At 38.4% G+C, this 21,230-nt stretch overlaps 1 protein-coding gene across 1 annotated transcript in view; it reads right to left on the bottom strand.

Annotated features, from left to right (window-relative positions):
• The window catches only part of LOC134285003 (probable ATP-dependent DNA helicase HFM1), a 67,389-nt gene that overhangs the window by 27,136 nt on the left and 19,023 nt on the right, over positions 1-21,230 (bottom strand). The window contains exons 5-6 of the mRNA XM_062844829.1: positions 4,733-4,961; positions 4,462-4,631 (exon numbers count right to left, since the gene is read on the bottom strand). Of these exons, the coding sequence (XP_062700813.1) occupies positions 4,462-4,631; positions 4,733-4,961 (399 nt within the window). The remainder of the gene's footprint in view (positions 1-4,461; positions 4,632-4,732; positions 4,962-21,230) is intronic.

Raw genomic sequence — 21,230 nt, 5'->3', positions numbered from 1 at the left:
AAAGATTTTGTCCAGACTCGAACCATGGACACCAGGAGTATCATCTACTCACCTTACATACTACACCAGAAGCTCAACAATCGATGCTCAACACACCATAAAAGCTACTGAAATTACTTGTTACTTTATTGCACCTTCTTTGTCACAAGTTAGAGAACTGTCAAAACGAAAAGACGCTCAAGTTTTCTGTAACGCATATGGAACCTAATCTGAACAAACAAACCAGAGTTAGATGTTTCATGCATGTTACATAACACATTTAATCAAATATATTAAAAATCTTTGATTTAATGTAAGCTGACTGTATTATCACTTGCGAGCAATATGTAAGCTCCGCCTCCACAGATCGATGTCAAACACGTGGACAGCCAATAACTCCTCCGAACTATAACTCCTCCGAAATCTTCTGAAACGCTTTGAAACGCTTCTTATATATACGAACTCCCCAAACTTCCATGGGACTGACCCCACAGTCTATACAGCTCCCTAAAACCTCTCTGAAACACCTAGGAGCGCTTTGAAACGTTTCTTAAATCCACCCTAAAACTCTCATGCAACTAACCTGAGATCCCGTGCAGCCCCCTCATCTCTCCCACAAAACTCATCTGAAACCTTCTGTAACGTCCTAAAACGCAATGAAACGCATGAAACGCATGAAACACTGTTGAATCCTCCCCTAAAACTCCCATACAACTGAACTGGCAGCCCGTGTAGCTCCATGCAGCCTCTAAGAAATCTTCTAAAACGCCTTGAAACTGATTCAAGAGTCCGTGCAGTCCCATAAAGCCCCTCTGAAACATTCTGAGAAGCCTTGGAACACCTAGAACTCCCATGGAACTTATCTGAGAGGCCATGTAGCCCCCTAAAGCCCTTTTGAAACCTTCTGAGACGCCTTTAATCACTTCTCGAATCCCACCTTCATCAAAACTCACATGAAACTGACCGAAGAATGCCCCCTCTGAAATCTTCTGAAACGCTTTTAAACTCCCCCTAAAATTGCGCTGGAACTGACCTGAGAGCCCTGTATTGCCCTTAAACTCCTCTGAAACCTCCGAAACACTTTGGAACACTTTGAAAGGCTTGTGAAATCCCCCCTGAAACTCTCACTTTATTACCAGTCGTCAGATCACTTTGTGGTCTTCGACAATGTTCTTTGGCATATAGTCACCTACAATAATACCAAATGGTTTAATCATTGAACGCTTACAACGCCACCAAGCAGAAAAAATCGAAAATTTAAAATTTCTGCATACATTTGGCCCAATTTTCCCATACAAACTCCAAGCCTGTTGAGCGCTCCCTTAGGCTTGACCGATTTCGCTCAAATTTTGAACGTAGCCTCTGGGAGTCCAAAACAACTGATTAAGGAGGCAAGGCCAGTAGTACACATGGTCAAATATTTGACAAGGAAAGAACTCAAGAAACAACATCAGTTTGACACTAATGAAAATTCGATCGAGTCAAACAAGATGTTTAAGCATTGGTTTCTTTTTGGACAAATATTTGACCCTGTGTACTAACAGCTTAAGACTTAGTATTTTTTGAAATTTGTGTGGGCCACCTTACTGTGCAGGCTAAAACCTATATGAAACCTTCTGAAACGCCCAGAAACGCAATGAAACGCTAGTGAAATTTCCCTAAAACTCTAGAATTTCTTGGGGCATACGCTATGAATTGTGGCGTAGTTGAGGGAGGGAAGGGGGGCTAAAGGCCACTCGAAATCAATGAAATTCGGAAAACATGGACGCAGTTTATCTTATTTAGGCATATTAATGTGAAAACTAGTGCATTGAGCTTATCTTAGCTTGGATTGACTGCACATGGTAATGGTTGCTCTTTCTTTGATTCATCTGAACTGGTATGAATTGCACATAGATCCAACGGAATAAGGGACTGGGATACCCCACTTATTCTCGAAATGCAATTTAAGCAGCTCATACATTTTGAATCAATATCGACACCGGCCAAGTCCTTACAGTCAGTTGGGAAGGGAGGGGCATGTTAGAGTGTGATGGTTGTTGCTACTAGCGACCGAGAGCACTCTGCGTCCCCACAACCAGCACGGATGAGGTATTCGTTAGTAGGGTAGGATGTGGATCTTGGAGTCACCTTTGGTCGGTTATGCGATCCATGGATAGGGCAAATATTTAGGTGACTAATCGTGTGATGATTACTCTAAAGAAGAAGCGGAACAGTTCTGGTTGCATAACTTGTAGACGTTATATGCTAGATAGACACTATACTGTAGAAATGGGAAGGAAGGTTAGGATAGCATTTCATTATGCCTTCGGTCGATGCAAAATCGCAGATGTTAGTTTAGAAGTAATGTAGTCTCCGTGTAGTAACGTGTCGTTTTTGTAATGTTTATTTTATGCAAATAAAGTTACGTTACGGGCCTTTTCAACCCGTTTCTTTTCTAGCAATGGCTATAACTTGTGAATATACATTATGTGTATGTATATGTAGGGATTCTAGCTTGTATGGTAAAAACCACATGTCAAAAAGTTCAATGGGCCCCATTCTTATTTCGTTCTATAGGATGCCACGATACTCTGGTCAAATTTTCAGCTCAATCCGTTAACATTTGGGCGGTGATAAACTCGTTTGAAGTTTGTATGAAAACTACGTAGTCAATTCTATAGAAATATAGCTTAGGATACAAAGAACTTTGTCGAAGACCGCAACGTGATCAGACACTTGTTAAAAATGCTATAGCCTAGACAATACATGTTCGTTCAATGAGATTTTATTGCTATTGTTATCCCTTTACATGTTAAATGTTAAGCTATGATTCTTTATAATCGGTTATGTGATTTAAGAAAAAATAGTGCCCCTAACGAGAAAAATTCAAAAAACGATGTTTTTCCATATAAATTTCCATACAAACTTCGAATGAGTTTAGCACCACCCAAATGTTAACGGATTTAGCTGAAAATTTGACCAGAGCAACGTGGCCTCATTTAGAACAAAATAAGAAGGGGGCCCATCGAACTTTTTGACATATGGTATTTTGAGCCACGCTAGTAGAGAAGAGAAAGAGAAAAAGTACTTAGACAGATACAAAGTAGAAAGAAAGGGACGGGCCAGGGACTGAACCCAGGACCTGCTGCATACGAATCAGAAGCGTCAGCCACTAGACCACCAAGCCCGTCTTTTAAGGATTTCGCTAGCAAGTACTGGCGCATAATAACTATAGTTTGAACTAGAATTCAATTATACTGAACAGCCTGGGCGCCGTCGACAAATTACGTAACGCTCTAGGAGGAGGAAGGGAAGTACGGCCGAGCGTAACGGCCCATACAAAAAAATTATATTTTAAATATAAAAAAAGCGTAGGGGAGACTGAGGAGACTTGATCCCTGGGGAGACTTGTTCCCCCCATATTTTCTCGGAATCAAAAACAGTTTTCTTCTAGCATATTTTTTCCAAAACGACATCTGGACAGACGACAATGTTTAGGCTACAACTGATTTTAATTGTGTATTGCATTATTTTTTAATGGCTGATGGTTTGTTTTCAGTCCTTCAGAAATCTTTTAGGCGATTCCGAAAAATCTCAATAACTTTGTGAAAATTGAATCAAATCGTGTCAAAATTTTACAGCACATAGCATAAATAAAGTACTATCAAACGTATTTATCCAAATAAGGCTGTTATATAAATATTTCAATTAATGTAACTTAGTATATACAACAGTGACATGGGGAGACTTGATCCCTCGAGGATTACACACACATTATACATGTGAAAAATAAAATTCTATTTGGAAGCCTCTATTTACTCGGAATTTTAGTATATTCAATGATAAAACGTGTCAGATAATTATTATTTTAGTACAAACCATGAATAGGGGGATCAAGTCTCCCCATTTTCAAAATACAGCATATCCTTAACAATTCAAGGAAATCTTATAATTTCAAATACACCGTATGCATCAAAAATACAAGTAAACTTGAAAAGAAAATGAATAGGATGCTTCTGGAGTTATTTTCCCTTTAAATTAACCATGTGCTCAAAAGGGGATCAATTTTGACCCATTTTTGAAAAATACATCATAAGACATGCCTCCATAAAAACACAGTTTTGAAAACTTTAACAATAATTTAAAGTCCTTCTGTTGTGTATAAACTTGCAATAGATGTTTACCTGCTATTCTGTACGAAAAATGGATCTAGTTTTGTGTTTTTTTCTTAATGTTACAGGCAAATTAAGAAAAAGGGATCAAGTCTCCCCAGTCTCCCCTAACGGAGGGTGGTGGGGGTTGAAAAATAACGATTTTAGATTTACGTACAAATAGTTTTTGGAAAGTATCGCCGAAAACATGTTCAAATTGGCAGAGATATACAATATACATGGGCAACGACATGTTTTTGAAGGGATGCCCCAAAGATTTGATCGGAAGTGCACTCGTGAAAGTTTGTCTAACTGCCCAATGTTACCCCAGATACCGGTCCTCACTTACCTTCCGCAGCAGTTTCACGGTTCGAAAATTCAAACAGTACTGCGCCATCAACCTTCCGTAAAGCGTGGCCCCAATCATCATTTTTCCGCCGTCATCATCGCCTTGATCTTTCGCTCTTCTCTCAATTAGGGAATACTTGTCCAGGGCTTCCAGTTCGGCACGGCAAAGGTCTGAAACGGCGAGAAGAAAGACACATTATGACCTATTATGACTGACTGTCGGCAAGCATCTTTGAAGTGCGCACGCGACAAAGGTTCATAAATATAAATACCTTCCAATTTTTTCTCGATCTGCTCCTTGTCCAGATTCGGAGGCAGACCGTAACGAGCCGGTGCCACCAGGGCCCGCACGTAGAGAAAAGTGGACCGGATCCAGTCCATCGCACTGGCCAGGTCCGTTATGGTTTGCAGGACAATCTCCGAGTTCAGGTGTTCGGCCAGATGATCGTGCAGGTGGGACTCGATGGGAACCGAACCGGTGGTAAGGCGTTCGTATTTTTGCTGTGTATGGAAAAGGGAATCAGAAGGGAAGAAATGGAATTCGATTAGAGTCTGGTCTAGCGATCGTTCCGAATCGGGGGAGATGACATTCATTCGGAGTGAACACAAAGAGCACAAGTAGAGAAGACGTCAGCTAAGTTGATTCGTCCTTCACGATGCAAGTCTCGCGTGACATGTCTAACCTGTCTGCCTAGTTGGGTTGGAATTCACAAATGCAGTTGACTCCTACGAATCACGAGGATCTCCCGCCAAGAACATGTGCACAGTTTTGTTCTTTCCGAGGAGACATGGGTGGATACGGCAATCGTTCAGATTGCAAGCAAAGTTTAAGAACTTCGACCCAGTTCCATTTCAGTCCACATAGCTCCCACATAAGCAGAAGACGAAGGGAAACCACCTTGCCCGAAAAATGTCCCGTTGTTGGTTGTCGTTTGTGGATCGCCAAACCCCGGTGCAATAAGCCAAACCCTGCGCCTAGCGATTGCCAGCTGATTGTACGCGAACATGCATTTCATGGTTAGTTCGGCTCCATTTGGGCAAATGCTGCGCCACGTGAGAAGACGTTGGAGCGCATTTTTATATGCATCTTCTCGTGCTTCCCTCCATGCGCGATCGACCGGCACTATGGCTGTGATCGTAAAACCGACTTAACAACCATCATTTCAGATGTTGATTAATCTGGCGGATAATGAATTGATCCAAAATACTTTCAAAATCAAGGGTAACTGGTACACTGGAACCTCTTTTTATGCCACTGCATTGGCTGGAAGTGCATAAATTTTTGGGAAAATCTCTAAAGAGAATCCTGGAGGAATGCCTGGAGAAACTTCTGAACAAATTCCTGGCGTGATTCCTGAAGGAATTCTTGAATGAATTCTTGAATTACGAGACGAACCAACCAAGGGCTGAAAGTCTCGTTAATAAAAACAATAATAATAACAATGAATTCTTGAATGAATTCTTGAAGCAATCTGTGGAGGAATTCCAGGAGAAATCTCAAGAGGAATTCTGGAAGGAATTTCTAGAAAAAAATCTTTAAAAAATCCCTTGAGAAAATCCAGGAGGATTTCCTGGAAGAATCCTTAGAGGAATTTCTGGAGAATTCCATGGAGGATTTTTTGGGAATATTCCTGGAAAAATCGTGGAGAAATCTCTGGAGGTATTCCTGGATAAATGTATGGAGGAATCCCTGAAAAATTCCTCAAAGTATTCCTGAAATTTCTTGGAAAAATCTTTGAAGAAATCTCTACAGGAGAAAAATTTGTAGAAATTCCTGGAAGAATTGCTGACATAATGTCTTAAGGATGTCCAGGTCCAGGAGTAATTCCTGGAGAAATGCCTGGATGAATTTCTAGAGGAATCTCCAGAAGAACTCTGGGAGATTTCTATTATTTTTCTATTTCTGAAAAAAAAATCCCTTGAGAAATTCCTGGTGGAATTTATATCAGAATTTTTGAAGGAACTCCTGGAGTAATCATCGAAGGAATCCTTGAAGATATTTGTTTGAACAATCCCTGAAACAATTCATGAGAAATTCCTGAAGAAATGCCTGAAAGAATTCCTGAAAATCTTCTAAAGGTATTCTGGAGAATTTCCTGCAAGAATTTTCGAAGAAATCCCCACAGGATATTCTGGAAAAATTCTTGGAGAAATTGCTGACATAATTTCGGAAGGATGTTAAGGATCAATTCCTGGATTAAGTCCTGGAGAAATTCCTGGATAAATTCCTGGAGGAGTTCAGGAGAAAAAATCAATGGGAAAAATCTGGAGGAATTCCTAGAGGTATTCCTGTGGGAACTTCGGGAAGAATCCATGATGAAATGCTTGGAGAAATCTCTAGAGCAGTGGTCACCAAACTGCGGCCCGCGGGCCGCATGCGGCCCTCGACAAGGTTTTGTGCGGCCCGCGAACTGATTTTGGAATATATTGGAAAGAGGCTCACTCATAGATTCCATAATGAAAATCAAAAATTTCACCATAATTCAAAACTTTAATGGTAATGAATATCAACTACTGATGAACTTTGCCATTATCCCGGAGAGTTTTTCAAAAGCTGTTAGATTTTTGAAAGTTTTACAAACTGTAAAAGACTACTTTTTCGAATTTTGTTCCGAAAATATTCGAAACTGTTGTTAAGGCTAAATTTACAGGTTCTCTGTCATGGATTTCGGACTTGTGGCAGAACTCGTCATTAGCAGTTTGTTTAATTTCACGAAAATAAAATTAAAATAATGTACATTTAATTTTTTTTATTTAAATTCCAAATATTCCAAAACATGCAAAGGAAGTATTGTCCAAAATTTTGGAATTTCGCTGAAAACTCTTCTTCCCCTTGCACTATTTTAGGGAATTCCTCTTAAAATATCTATTCTATATTGGCTACAAACACTTGCACACATTGCTCAGGAAATTAAGTCTGCAGGTTTATTTTCATTGGTATCGTAAGAAATTACGCAAGAAAAACTTAAAAAAAAATCATCAAGAATTTCCAACAGTATCTCAAGGCAGTTTTTCGGAATTTCTTTCGAGAACCCCTAGAAATCATTCTGAAATTTAATAAAATCCACGAAAAGTTCCAAAAACTTTTGGAACACGGTTCCAAGATTAAAAAAAAGGGTTCAATATACTTCTCAGGAAATTCATAAGCTGCAGTAAGAAAATTCATTCGATATTTTCTCAAAACTGGATCCAGGGGAATTACAAGAAATTTATCCCTGTTCGTGTCTTGGACTTCTGCACTGTAAGTTCATCGACAACATTCTCCAAGAGGCCCATATTGTTCTAGCCAGCATCGCTATTGCTTATTTTTCGTATAACTTACAAGTGTCTGAAATAATTTGCTCAAAATGATTAATACTAAGAACTACAAAACCTAAATATTACTGTCATTACATCCTGTTTTTAATTTCCTACGATTTGCAGGATTTTTTCTAGTGAAATAAAACCTCCAGTCCTGATAACTACAGGCTGTTTGGTCTTTGCTAATGTTTAATAATTTCAAAAAATCAAACAAACAAATTTTGTATTGAATCTTGATTTTATTGAAAATAAACTTTTAAATGTCTTGCGGCCCGCAGTCGCTTTTCAAAATTCAGTTTTGGCCCGCAAAGACAGTTAGGCTGAGGATCACTGCTCTAGAGGAATTCTCGAAAGAATTACTGGATGAATTTCTTGAGGAATCTCCATGGAAATTGTGGAGATTTCTATTTCAATTTCTATTATTTTGCTAATCCTTTGAGAAATTCCTGAAGGGATTTCTAGCAGAATTTCTGAAGGAATTCATGGAAAAATACTCGAATCCCTGGAGGAATCCTTGAAGAAATTTGTGAAGAATCTATAGAGTAATTCCTGGAGGAATCCTGGAGCAATCTCTGAAAAATTCCTGATAGTATCCCGGATAAAAACTAACCATAGAGTGTTTGGTGAAAACCATTTCTGCACCATACAGTGTACCAGCTACAATAAAGAGTATTGTAATGAAATGGTTCGCTATACTATACATTTACATTGGATTTATATGTAACAATATATCATACTGTTTTTCTTACGTTTGAACCATTCACTTTTCCGAAACATTATTTTTCCGTGAATTTTTAATTATTAATATTCGTTTAAGATTTTTTCCGTGTTTTGTTTTGTTAATGTTTGTGACTTTTTTGCTGCAAAGGAAAGGAAAGAGAAAAAAGTGAATAAGTTGAAACATCAATTTTGAGTCAATAACCAAGGATGCTTTCGATCACCTGGCAATCATTTGACTCATTTATCCATAACTCAGTTCAGAAGCATAATATTGAAATGAGATGTTCGACAAACTTGTAGATAAGTGGTTTTCCTACAATTATCACCAAGGACACCATATCACAGTGTTCGAAATCGATGATTTTGCGATCAAAATTAAATAACTTTTTTTAGGTTGGTTCTAGAGAATTGGCGTGTTCTACAAAGTTTTTCTGCATGCTAAAAGGCGTCTTTTGATAAAATGTAATAAATGATTAATCCCCCTAGAAGTGAGATAAAAATTTTATTTTTTCGACATATTTTTTTAGAGGTTTGACGTCTTCGGCAAAGTTGTAGCCCATGATAAGAGAACAAAAATCGTAGAACATGTCAAAGCTCCATCTCTTACGGTTTTCGAGATATGGAGCGTTTTGTGCGAAGTACCCCTAAAACTAGTTTTTTCAGTGTAGCTTCAACAGATAAAATCCTACAGTTTTGTGACCTTCTACAAACTTGTTCAGGACGTCAAAATACACATTTCTTCCAAAGATATCAAGTCATTATATCTTAAAACAAAAAAGTTATAAGCAAATTTGTCATATTTGAAGGTGTACTTTCACCTTAAGTAACTATTTCCGGCGCAAAATGGCGCAGATGGCTCAATCGGTAGTTGAAAGATTAGACTTTTTACTATCACTTGGGGGTGGAAAACCTTGTGGACAATAGTGGGAAAGGTGGTTTAAATACATGACAAAAACTAATTATTTTGCCTGTAATACAAGAAAAATAAATTTAAAAAAAATAATTAAGAAGCCCACAGTAATTTTTACTGCACTGTGTTTCTTCCGGCAATATTTTACAACGTTTTTACAAAAACCAGTGAGTTTTTATCACCAAAAATTAAAACATAAGGACAAAATATTGTTCCCGAGAGTTATAACTAAAGCTAGTTCTAAATAAAAGTATTGAATTTCTTCAAACTTATGACAACACATCTATGCCCAAACGAATGACTACCTACCCTCTACCCAATAGTCATACAATTGAATGGCTACGGTGGTTAGAATATCACATGCGTTTTGATAAATACCTTTGCAGTTCTTATTAAGGTAGTTGTGATTTTACATTCTTCAATACATATTTTGATGATTTTCTGGTGAAAATAAAGTAGATCTTTTTAAAAAATTTAAAAAAAAATGAAAAATACTTCAATCAACTCATGATGCAGACGATGGGACGTCAAAACATGTAATTGGTTAACGTCAAGAGATTAAAAATAATATTTGAAATAAAAAATCGCATTATTTCTCACACCCTGTATTTTATTGACTTATATCTGATATATTTCAATTGCTTCCCAGGTGTAAGTCTAACTCGTGGATTACCGAAAAAGCATAAATACAAATATAAATATATATAGATGAAAAAAAAATCTACTCTGTGTTTTGTTGCACATCTTGAACTGTTTAATATTTCCTTCTTCCTATTTCTAGCGCTACATAACTTGAATATTGCCCCAAAAAAAACTTCAAATAGGTAATTTTAAAATAACTTTATCAGAAATTGCCTGATCATCAGATAGTAAACAAAATGAATTCAAAAGCATGAATAAAATATTCTGTTAGGTAAAAACAATGCTCAAAAACGACACGAATGCACCTTTGGCGTGAAGTGTCGCTAATTTAAGTAAATAAATAAATAAATCATGCTCAAAAATGTTGTAAAATATTGCAGGAAATTACGCAATGCAGTAAAAATTACTGCGGGATCCTAAATTATTAATTTTTTATTTATTTTTCTTGTATTACAGGCAAAATAATTAGTTTTTGTCATGTATTTAAACCACCTTTCCCACTATTGCCCACGAGGGTTTCCACCCTCAAGTGGTAGTAAAAAGTCTAATCTTTCAACTACCGACTGAGCCATCTGCGCCATTTTGCGCCGGAAATAGTTACTTAAGGTGAAAGTACACCTTAAAATATGATAAACTTGCCAAAAACTTTTTTGTTTTAAGATATAATGACTTGATATCTTTGGAAGAAATGTGTATTTTGACGTCCTGAACAAGTTTGTAGAAGGTCACAAAACTGTAGGATTTTATCTGTTGAAGCTACACTGGAAAAACTAGTTTTAGGGGTACTTCGCACAAAACGCTCCATATCTCGAAAACCGTAAGAGATGGAGCTTTGATATGTTCTACGATTTTTGTTCTCTTATCATGGGCTACAACTTTGCCGAAGACGTCAAACCTCTAAAAAAATATTTCGAAAAAATAAAATTTTTATCTCACTTCTAGGGGGATTAATCATTTATTACATTTTATCAAAAGACGCCTTTTAACATGCAGAAAAACTTTGTAGAACACGCCAAACCTCTAGAACTAACCTAAAAAAAGTTATTTAATTTTGATCGTAAAATCATCGATTTCGAACACTGTGCATATCCTAAATCTCATATATGCGGCGTGAGAGAGCTAGTACCACCTACTCATACTAAACGATCAAAAAAACACTTTTACGCCGTAAATATAAAAGTTAGAATATGGCGTCCTTGGTGATAATTGTAGGAAAAACACATATCTACAAGTTTGACGAACATCTCATTTCAATATTAGGCTTCTGAACTGAGTTATACACAAATGAGTCAAATGATTGCCAGATGATTGAAAACATCCTTGTCAATAACATGTTTAAATCAGTGATAAACCAGATGTCCTAAGAACTGCAGATCCAAGCAGGGGTCCAAGAGATATGGCGGGCTAGGTGTGTAGAGTGCGATGAGAGAAATACGAATGTAGGCCAACTCGGAAAGATGCAGGTCAGATTACCGTAAATCAGTGGATGAGTTCAACACTATTCTTTCGGTATTTGCTTTTAGGGGAGTTTTCTCCTCTTCTCTCATGTGAACTTGCCTTCGACCACAATCGAATCAAATGCGATTGACAAACTTTATCTTTGACGTAGAGCCATCTTTAACATATGAACTGGACTGTACATTGAAATGACTTCTAATATAGGTTCGTCTGCGGGTTCGCTTTTTAACCCAACTTATATTTGAATAGAACTTGACAGTTTTCTTATGAGTTGTTATGTATTTCAAACTTTAGTCAAACTGGAGCCTCAATATTGCAATAACGATGAAGCACGCTGTAATGATACTTATGTACCTCGTCACCCACTTCATGCAACTACATTAGTGGTCTAATAACACTTAGCGCGCTCGGCATAGTTCCATCATGCCGCTTAAAGTGTTGCCACAAATAATGCTTAGTTTGCAAAACCCGGTTATCTGGCTGGTGGGGCATGGGAGCCTAAGCTTCAACTGTTAATGCAATCAGAGACTACTCAGACCACAGAGAACAGACATCCAGGCAAGAACAAATTTCATTCGGAAGGTTGTGTAAGGATTTGAATCTTTACTTGAGTAAGGTTGCCAACCAATCCACGATGACAACACTAACGCCACCAAACACCATATTGCCACAGTCAGTGGTGAATTGAAACATTTCAAGTGGTGAATTAAATTTGTATGGGAAATTAACCGATCGCAGCGCCACGCTATTGCCACTTGTGTTGCCGATTTCAAATGGTCGTTAAATTCCTTACACAGTTTCGGAACTGGACTTGGATGTCTGTTCTCTGTGCTCAGACCTCGACTCAGACTTAGACGTGGGCGATCCAATATATGAAGGGTTATCCAAAACGCTGTGGAGAATTCCCAAAGCGCATAATAATACAACATAACAAAAGAAAACCATTCCAAAACCATTTGATTAAATGTATAACCTGTGATGAAATTACAATTAAAAACAATTTATTTACGGTACATTTTATTGTTCAAAACCATTCATGTATTATACAATGTACGGTATATTTAAACCCACGTATCAGAATTTAGAACAATTCATTAACAATAAAATGTATGGTTTTGCAAAAATATATATATGGAGAAAAATATTTTTTTGTATTGTTACGATACTTAACAACCTGTATAATATATTGTAAAAATCTTATTTACAATTCGCGGTATGGTTTTTTACATTACATCTTATTGTTTTTGTATTTTTATTTTTACAGTGGTGTCTATTGTAAAAATATGGTTCTAAACAGTACTGTTACAATACAACGTTCGGTTTTTCTACTGTATTTTTTATTCGGGATACCTTCAAGAATTTCCTGGAAGAATTTCTGACGAAATCCCTAGAGGATTTGCTGAAAGAATCCTTACAGGTACTTCTGGAGGATTTCCTGGTGGAATCTTCGAAAGATTTCCTGGAGGAATCCCTGGAAAAATCCCTGAAGAAATTCGTGGAAAATTCCTGAAGCAATTCATGAAGGAATCTCAGAATTTCTGTTAAAATCACGAGAAGATTTTCTGCAAAAAAAAAAACCTGGTGAAATTGCTGCCATAATTTCTGAAGGATGTCCAGGAGCAATTCCTGGATCAATTCCTAGGGAAATTGCTGAAGTATTCCCTCAAGAAATACTTGGGGTAATTCCTGGAGAATTTCCTAGAGTAGTTCCTGGAGAAATTCCTGGATAACATCCTGGAGGAATGCCTGGAGGAATTCCTGAAGGTTTTCCTTTAGGAATTGCTGGAGGAATCCTTGAAGGAATTCTTGGAGGCATCTCTGGAGAAATTCTTGCAACAATTACTAGATGAATTTCGGGGGTAATCTCTAGAGGAACTCTGAGAGAAATTTCTGATAAAAAAATTCTCTGATAAATTCCTGGGGAAATCCCTGGAAAAATCTCTGATGAAATTCCTGGAGGAATTTTGGCGGATTTCTTGGAGGGATCCCTGGAGGGAATACCCTTCAAAAATGCCTGTAGGAATTCCTGAAGGGATCTCCAGAGGAACTCTTGAATAAATTCCTAGAAATCTCGGAATTTCTGTCGGAATTTCTGGAGGTACAGGGGGTGGCCATAATGTTTGGGATAGGCATTTTTTTTCTCTCACAAAAAAGTTCAACATGCTGTAACTTTTCATAGAGTGCATAAAAATTTGAGCTCGATTGGTTGATCTTTCGCGAAGCTAGAACCGTTCTCGTAACACACTATTTTTAAAATAACTAGTTTTTGAACTGTCATATCTCGGAGACCAGTGATCCAAATTGAATGAAATTTTCTACGTTTATTAACAATATATTAATGATTGAAAATTCTAAAAAAACAGGTACTTTTCAAACGTTGAAAAAAGTTATGATGGATCTCGAAAAAAAATATTTTTTTCACATCTATGTCATTAAATTTTATTTTTGATATTCAAAGATTTTCTACTTCTGTTCTTAAGATATCTATAATAAGATATGTTGAGGCCTTGGTTGAGGCTCTTTCGAATAGGATCGAAGAACGCGAGTGAAAGATGTTCGAATCCAACGGTTTATTTGCGACTGAAAAATCAAATTCTTACTCTTCCATATATATACCCTTCTACCATATTATTGTTGATACAGCATTATTGTTCCCCCTGTCTCCCTATTTAAAATCGCATACAATAAATTTGGATACATTGAATTGCAAACAATAATGTGAATGCGACTGAATTTTGTACATTGTGTCTGTTTGTTGACCTATCTGAAAATGCCTTTATGTGAACAATAACAATGCGATTCTCGATTGATTGTTGTTCCTACCAATTTATATTAGGTAACCTAGATCATTTAAGGTTCAAAGGGATGATTTAGTATGGTGTGTATGCGGTTGATTGTGGTAAAATTCTGAGAAGCTGATGTGGTGCAGTGCAAGAAACCACCCTGACGGCTTACTAGCGGCCGGAACAAGATATATTAGAGCCCATTAAGATTAAAGGAAGAACACATTTAATATTTTTAGTGCGGTATTGTAAATTTGATTTATTTTCCTATATACGGGTGAAAATATCAATTCATCATAACTTTTTTCAACGTTTAAAAAGTACCTATGTTTTGAAGAATTTTCAAGCATTAATATATTGTTGATAATCGCTAAAAATTTCATCCAATTCGGTTCACTGGTCTCCGGTTAGCCTAGTGGTTAAGGCTATGGATCGCCAATCCGGAGACGGCGGGTTCGATTCCCGTTCCGGTCGGGAAAATTTTCTCGACTCCCTGGGCATAGTGTATCATTGTACTTGCCTCACAATATACAAATTCATGCAATGGCAGGCAAAGAAAGCCCTTCAATTAATAACTGTGGAAGTGCTCAAAGAACACTAAGTTGAAGCGAGGCAGGCCAAGTCCCAGTGGGGACGAAGAGCCACAAAGAAGAAGAAGAAGAAGATGATGCACATGATTGGAGCGGGGGATATCACAGAAGCTTACATGACATATCATGTAAAAGTCATATAATGTAATGTAAACTTCCATTACATGACATAAATCAGCATGACTGTGTGTTTACATAACATATAACCCAAATTTACATGATATATCATGTAAACCATCATCATAGTAAGTTTACATGACTAAACTGAAGTTTACATGACGTGTAAATCTCATTTTTTTTATCTGTGTAGTTTGTTTTTCGTACTCGGTGACACACTGTCCATGCTACACTACCGCCATCTGTCGAGCGACAAGCGCAAAAAACATTCTTTTTGCTGGGTTCAGGTTAAGTGAGTACCATTTTGCTGGTAACTCAAATCACACTAAAACAGGGCAACACGAAATTGCGTCGAGTAAACCCAATACAACTTGTTTTTGTAAATGCCTTTCTAATGCTGACAAAGTTATTCTAATGTATCAGATTTATATGGCATGTATAAGTAGAAAGAATAGTATGTAAACTTCCATTAAATATTTTTGAATGCACTTTGGAATAATTACATGTATGGTTTCATCCTTCTAAGAAATTTTGAAGGGAACACACAAGACAAGGATAAAATCCAGTGTCTGGCATCCGAAAACCTTCACTAAGGCATTTGACAACTTGATTTACACAAAAGTAATCACATTCATATTATTTGAAGTAGAACTATTTTTACAAACCTATTCGTGTTATCGAACTATGGAACATGCCGTTCATCATTTCCATCTAACCACCTTTGCTGTTATGTAGTATATTCCTATTTACATGAGCACAAACTGTAGCAAGTAAAAGCCTAAACTGAGGCCCAAGCAACATTTTTGCAGCCCAGTGTGCTTTCGGCCATATTATTTTTCAGTTTATGGAATGTTTGTCCTAATGAGCCACCATCTTTTTTTTTCATTTTTCATAACACTGGTATTTGCATATTCAACTTCATGCAAAAATATGGAACTCTACAACTTAACGTACTGCTGAAACAGTCATTCCGAGGTGTGTCCAATAGAATGGCTACTTTTTTCATCTGAAATTTGCCTTCTTTAATTAACAGGCTATTCTTTTGGGATTTTTTGGAATTGAGATTTTCTTTTTATTGGATTTTATTTAAAGTTGAATGATAAAATGTCTGACATTAGTTACCATTCTTATAGAAATACAACCTTCTTCAAGTAAGGTTGTGGCATTTTTGTTTTTAAATCAATATTCATTTGAGATAAACTGAAGAAGGCGTCATTATATGAAAACCATGTCCATTTGAAAGTTATCTCATTCAACGATTTTAAATTTTCCAGGACGGAAGGGTGATTTGAACCACGCTGAAGTGTTTTGATCTTCCGCTGGAGTTCGGTCAAATCACCTAGAGCTCTAAAAACTAACAATTCACCTGAAATCCCATGGAACTACTGATTCTCATATTTTTCTGGGGAATGTCCCATTCGGGGGAATAATTTTCTGGGAAATGTCCCATTCTAGGGAATGGATTTCTGGGGATTGGGTCATTCTGGGGAATTTCATTCTGGGGAATGTCGTTCTGGGGAATGGGTTTCTGTTGAATGACATACAATCTTTCTTGCTTTATCGTTGCTGCTAAGATCGCGCGATGCGCTTCATCCACGAGACATTCGGGATATTATGATAATCACTAGATTTCCATCCTTGATCGAGATAGGCCTAAAAATTTCTTGTGATCTGCTTACCACACATAATATTGTTATCAGCCGTCAGTAAGGATCCAAGGTAGACGAATTCTTCCACCACCTTGAAGGTGTCTCCGTCAATCGTGGCGTTACTACCTGATTACGCCGATCGTGTTCGGTTCCACCTAACGCCAGCCCGACCTTTGCTGCTTCGCGTTACAGACAAGTACACGTGTACAGCTCCTCCAACGTTCCAAATGTTCCTACTTCCTACACACGTCATACATATCTCCCACCTCCTTACCCTGGTAACATTTTGATAATCAATTGATCTTATAGAGGTTTCGAAAACCGCCATAAAACCTTATACCTTTTGTTCTGGTTTTATGACTGTTTCAAGAACCTCTTCTAGTCTATATGACTTTTAAATGTTATTTGGGTATTCTAATCTGACCCTATCGTTGGGGGGCCCTGTCCTGCAGCACTCCACCACTCCTGACTCTGGGTCTGCCTCTGCTGCGATGTCCGGCTGGGTTCCAGTCTAACCCTTTTTTTGCAGATTTCGTTTCCGCCCCTGCGTAGAGTGTGGCCGACCCACCTCCACTTTCGCTCCCGAATTTCTGTCGCTATCGGCTTTTGATGACATCGACGATGGAGCTCCACACGTTGGAGATCTAATTGTGAGACCACCATGCACGAATTTTATACCGCAGGCATCTATTGTAGAAGACCTGCAGCCGTTGAGTGTTCTCCACTGATACACACCAGGTTTCACTGGCGTATAGTAGCACAGATTTCACGTTCGAGTTAAAAATTCGGATTCTGGTGCATCGACTGATCTGGTTGATTTTCCATACATTTCTTAAACTCGCAAAAGCAGCCCTCGCCTTCTTGATCCGTGCACCTATGTCGATCTTGGTGCCGCCATTTGGCTACCTAGATACTGGAAGCTTTCAACATTCTCCACTGATTGTCCAGCTATATACCGTATAGCTGGAAGGGTTGACCGTGTTCACATCCAACGACTTGGTCTTGTTGACGTTGATGGTAAAACCTGCCGCTTAGGAGCGATTGGCAAGATCATCCAGCTTGCTCTGCATATCAAAGCGCCGTTGAGCTAGGAGAGCAACATCATCAGCCAGTTCGAAGTCATTTAGGTGCTCCATAGTAATGAGTTGCCACAGCAATCCACGATTTGGTTCACGGTCAATCGCACCTACCAGGATCTCGTCGAATACGATCAGAAACAGTAGCAGTGATAGTATACATCCTTGCCTCCCTCCAGCAACAACCCGGATGGAATCGGACAAAACGCCGTTGTGCAGTACTCTACAAGTAAATGCCCTGTTTTGTGCTACAATGAGGCCGATGATTTTCTTAGGGAAACCCTTGCGCCTATGGGCTTCCCACATGTTTCCGTGATTGAGACGGTCGAAAGCTTTTTCGTAATCAATGAACACCAGGTAGAGAGACACTTGGAGCGTGACAATATAATCCACACAGGATCGTCCGGCACGGAATCCTGCTTGCTGCCGCAGGAGAGTTGCGTCAATCTTCTCCTGTATCCGGTTATGGATCAGTTTGCAGAGGACTTTGAGAACGATGCACAGTAACATGATGCCCCGCCAATTATCGCATACAGTCAGGTCCCCTTTTTGGGTACCTTTGCCAAGACGCCTTGCATCCAGTCGGCCGGAAATGTCACGATTTTCCATATGTTGCAGAACAATTGATGCAGTATTTGTGCGGATTCTACGAGGTCAGCTTTGAGCATCTCAGCTGATATGCGATCGACCCCTGGGGCCCTGTTCGATTTCATGCTACGGATGGCTGCTTCTATCTCCTGCACTGATAGAGCTTCGGTGTTGACACGGATAATGCGTCGAACCCTTGGCGGATCATGCTGAGGTGTTGATGACGTGGCCGACACTTGAAAAAGGTTTCCAAAGTGCTCGAACCAGGATTTGAACTGGTCAGCCGGGTCGGTCAGTAACTTTCCTTCCACCACCGCGTCCTCGGAATTGCGCGCGATGGCATCGGATCTCTCCACTCGAACCTGCAAACTCTGGCGTCACGGTTTGCTTTGCTGCCGATATGTTGACGAATCGGCCTTCGGCGGGTTCTGTGCCGGAGTTTGCCCAGACAAGGACACTTGGACAACGTAGGGACTAGGTCGGGCAATTTGTTGTAAAAAAAAAAAAAAACGGCGCGGTTTTGTAGCACAGAGATGACATTACTCACAAGTTTCAAATTTTACGGTTACTGGTATTACCTGTGGTGTACTTCGTTTTCACTTCTTCCACTTTTCAACCTTCTCCAATATTTTTTTCGGACTTTTCCTTCGAAACTTTTCGAAACGCTTCAACTTTTAGCCTTCAATCTGTCTTGGTCGACGAACTCTGCACAAGTGAAAGAATACCGAGTCGTTGACTACTTTGAGGTTCATGACCTCGTTCCTCGGCCATCGCCCTCTCCAGCCGTCCCATTTCTCAATGGCACCTATTACGCCACCTTTCATGGCTGCCCAGTGGGCTAAACCAGTCTCTCTGGTGGTAGGTGACTACGGTGTGTCGTGTAATGATGGGTTCTTTTAGGGTGGTGGAGCCTGATCTTGTCCTATCTAGCCTATCGGGTTTTCCACGTACCCGATGGTGATCTCGGCTGTGTCGTTGATGGCTGCTTTTACTGCACGGAGTGTTGAAACAGGATTATTATCGCACTTTCATGAACCTAAAATATTTTTTCGTTAAGTTAGCCTTAGCTGTATATATTAAGATTCTGGAGGTTAAAAAATCTTTCATCGGGGAAAATGAAAATAAATTCGATGTTAGTAGCTTACCACTTATACCATATGATATGGTATTTCGCAAATCTTATGAACCTAAACTCCGCTAGAAAAAGTCCCCTTTCTAATAATAAACTTGAAACCATTTAGAGAGAAACGAATGTAAAGTCTTCAAAACGAGCTTAAATTTGTTTGGCGTTCGTTTCATGTGTCCAGCCCACTACAGTTACCGAAAGTCATAAATCATAAAAGTCTACATGAGCCATTTTACGAGACGTTTCGGATCAGCTGATCGCTCATTTCATGAATGAAAATTTGACAGGAGGTTGCGCCCAAGCCCGTGAGTGTTAATATCAATATCAACACTGTTGTCGTTTCGTAAAATAGACTATTCCTACAATATGTCTGGCACATAGATATTAGCCTGGTACACGGTTTATATGGGAAAATATAAAAAATGGAAAACTCCAACTCCTGTATACTTTTTGAGTTCCATTTTGGTCCCATTTTGGTCCCATATCTGTGCAAAGTTTCAGATCGATCGAAGAAAATATATTTTAGCGCCCGCCATTCTTAGTTTTTCTTACGATTTACTATGGGGAAGATTTACTTCTTCAAAGAAAAATTGCATGAGGTCACCCATTGATCCCTAAAAATAAATAGTTGAATGATTTCTGTAGATAGGGTAAATGATGATGGTTGGACCAATTTGAGTGATTCCTACACTTAGTCAAATTTCACATCGTGTTTGCACTATGAAAACGATAATTTAATATAATAAATTTATGCTTGGTGGAAAGATCTACTAATATAGTTTTCAAAAAGGACTATCAAATACTATATTAGTTAAAAATTCATTACGTAAAACGTTTTGTTTGAACAGAGAATTTTGATGTTGGTTCGACCAATGCTGATTTTGGTTGGACCAATCTATTGCAGCACAAATTTCAAAAAACTGTGAATCAAATAAAATTTTTTCACATATTTTTTATTGATGCGATGCTTGACGTTTGAGATTATTACTATAACTCCAACAATTAAATCACTAGGCTGTGGGTTTATATTTAGTTTTGTATTTATCCACAGAAGCATTTTGAATCAGGTTGAAAATGAGTTAATATTTTTGAAGAATAAAATAGTTCGATGAATATTGATACGTACGCATCATTTTTTATGTCCTAAGGAATGTACCCTTGGAAATAATTTCTAGGGATCAGACTACGAATCAGACGCTAACACTATCTATTAGTTCTAACTAGTGGCAGCTTAATTGCCATTATTATTGGAAACATTTCCTCAAAGCAGTAGAACACAATAAAGACCATGTGAAATAGAAAGGAAAATAGAAAACTCATGTAAAAGTATGAAAAATGCTTAAGCGTTTATTTTACTTTGAATATTATGGTTACATGATTCAGGTCGTTGGAGAGTTTCACATCGATTCACGTTTTGTCGGGTTTTCGCTCTGATAAGACGGTTCAAACCGGATGTTCTTCAGTTGGCAAATCACTGGGTAGATGTTCTTCGATACATGGACTGAATGATAATCGGCCTGTCCATGGGTGATTCTCAGTGACGATTACCAAGCACCCGCGAAGGTTCCGCTTTGTCTAGAGGTTGCTCAACTTCAGAAGATCGCGGGTGTTCACAAAAAGTAACTGAAACGGGTCATCTTGGGTGAATTTTCTGTTGAATACTGTGTATATGCTGCGGAGCTTACCACGAGGTACTTGGGTGGGCACTAACGACTACGAAAATGCCACATGAATCGGAAAACCCTTCGGGATGATGACTAATAAACTCGTTAAAACAGATTTATAGAATCCCAATGCACATTTTTCACAGT

Source organism: Aedes albopictus, chromosome 1, assembly GCF_035046485.1.
Source record: "Aedes albopictus strain Foshan chromosome 1, AalbF5, whole genome shotgun sequence".
NCBI lineage: Eukaryota > Metazoa > Arthropoda > Insecta > Diptera > Culicidae > Aedes > Aedes albopictus.
The sequence above is the reverse complement of the archived record's forward strand: the minus strand, read 5'-3'. Positions and strand labels throughout refer to the sequence as shown.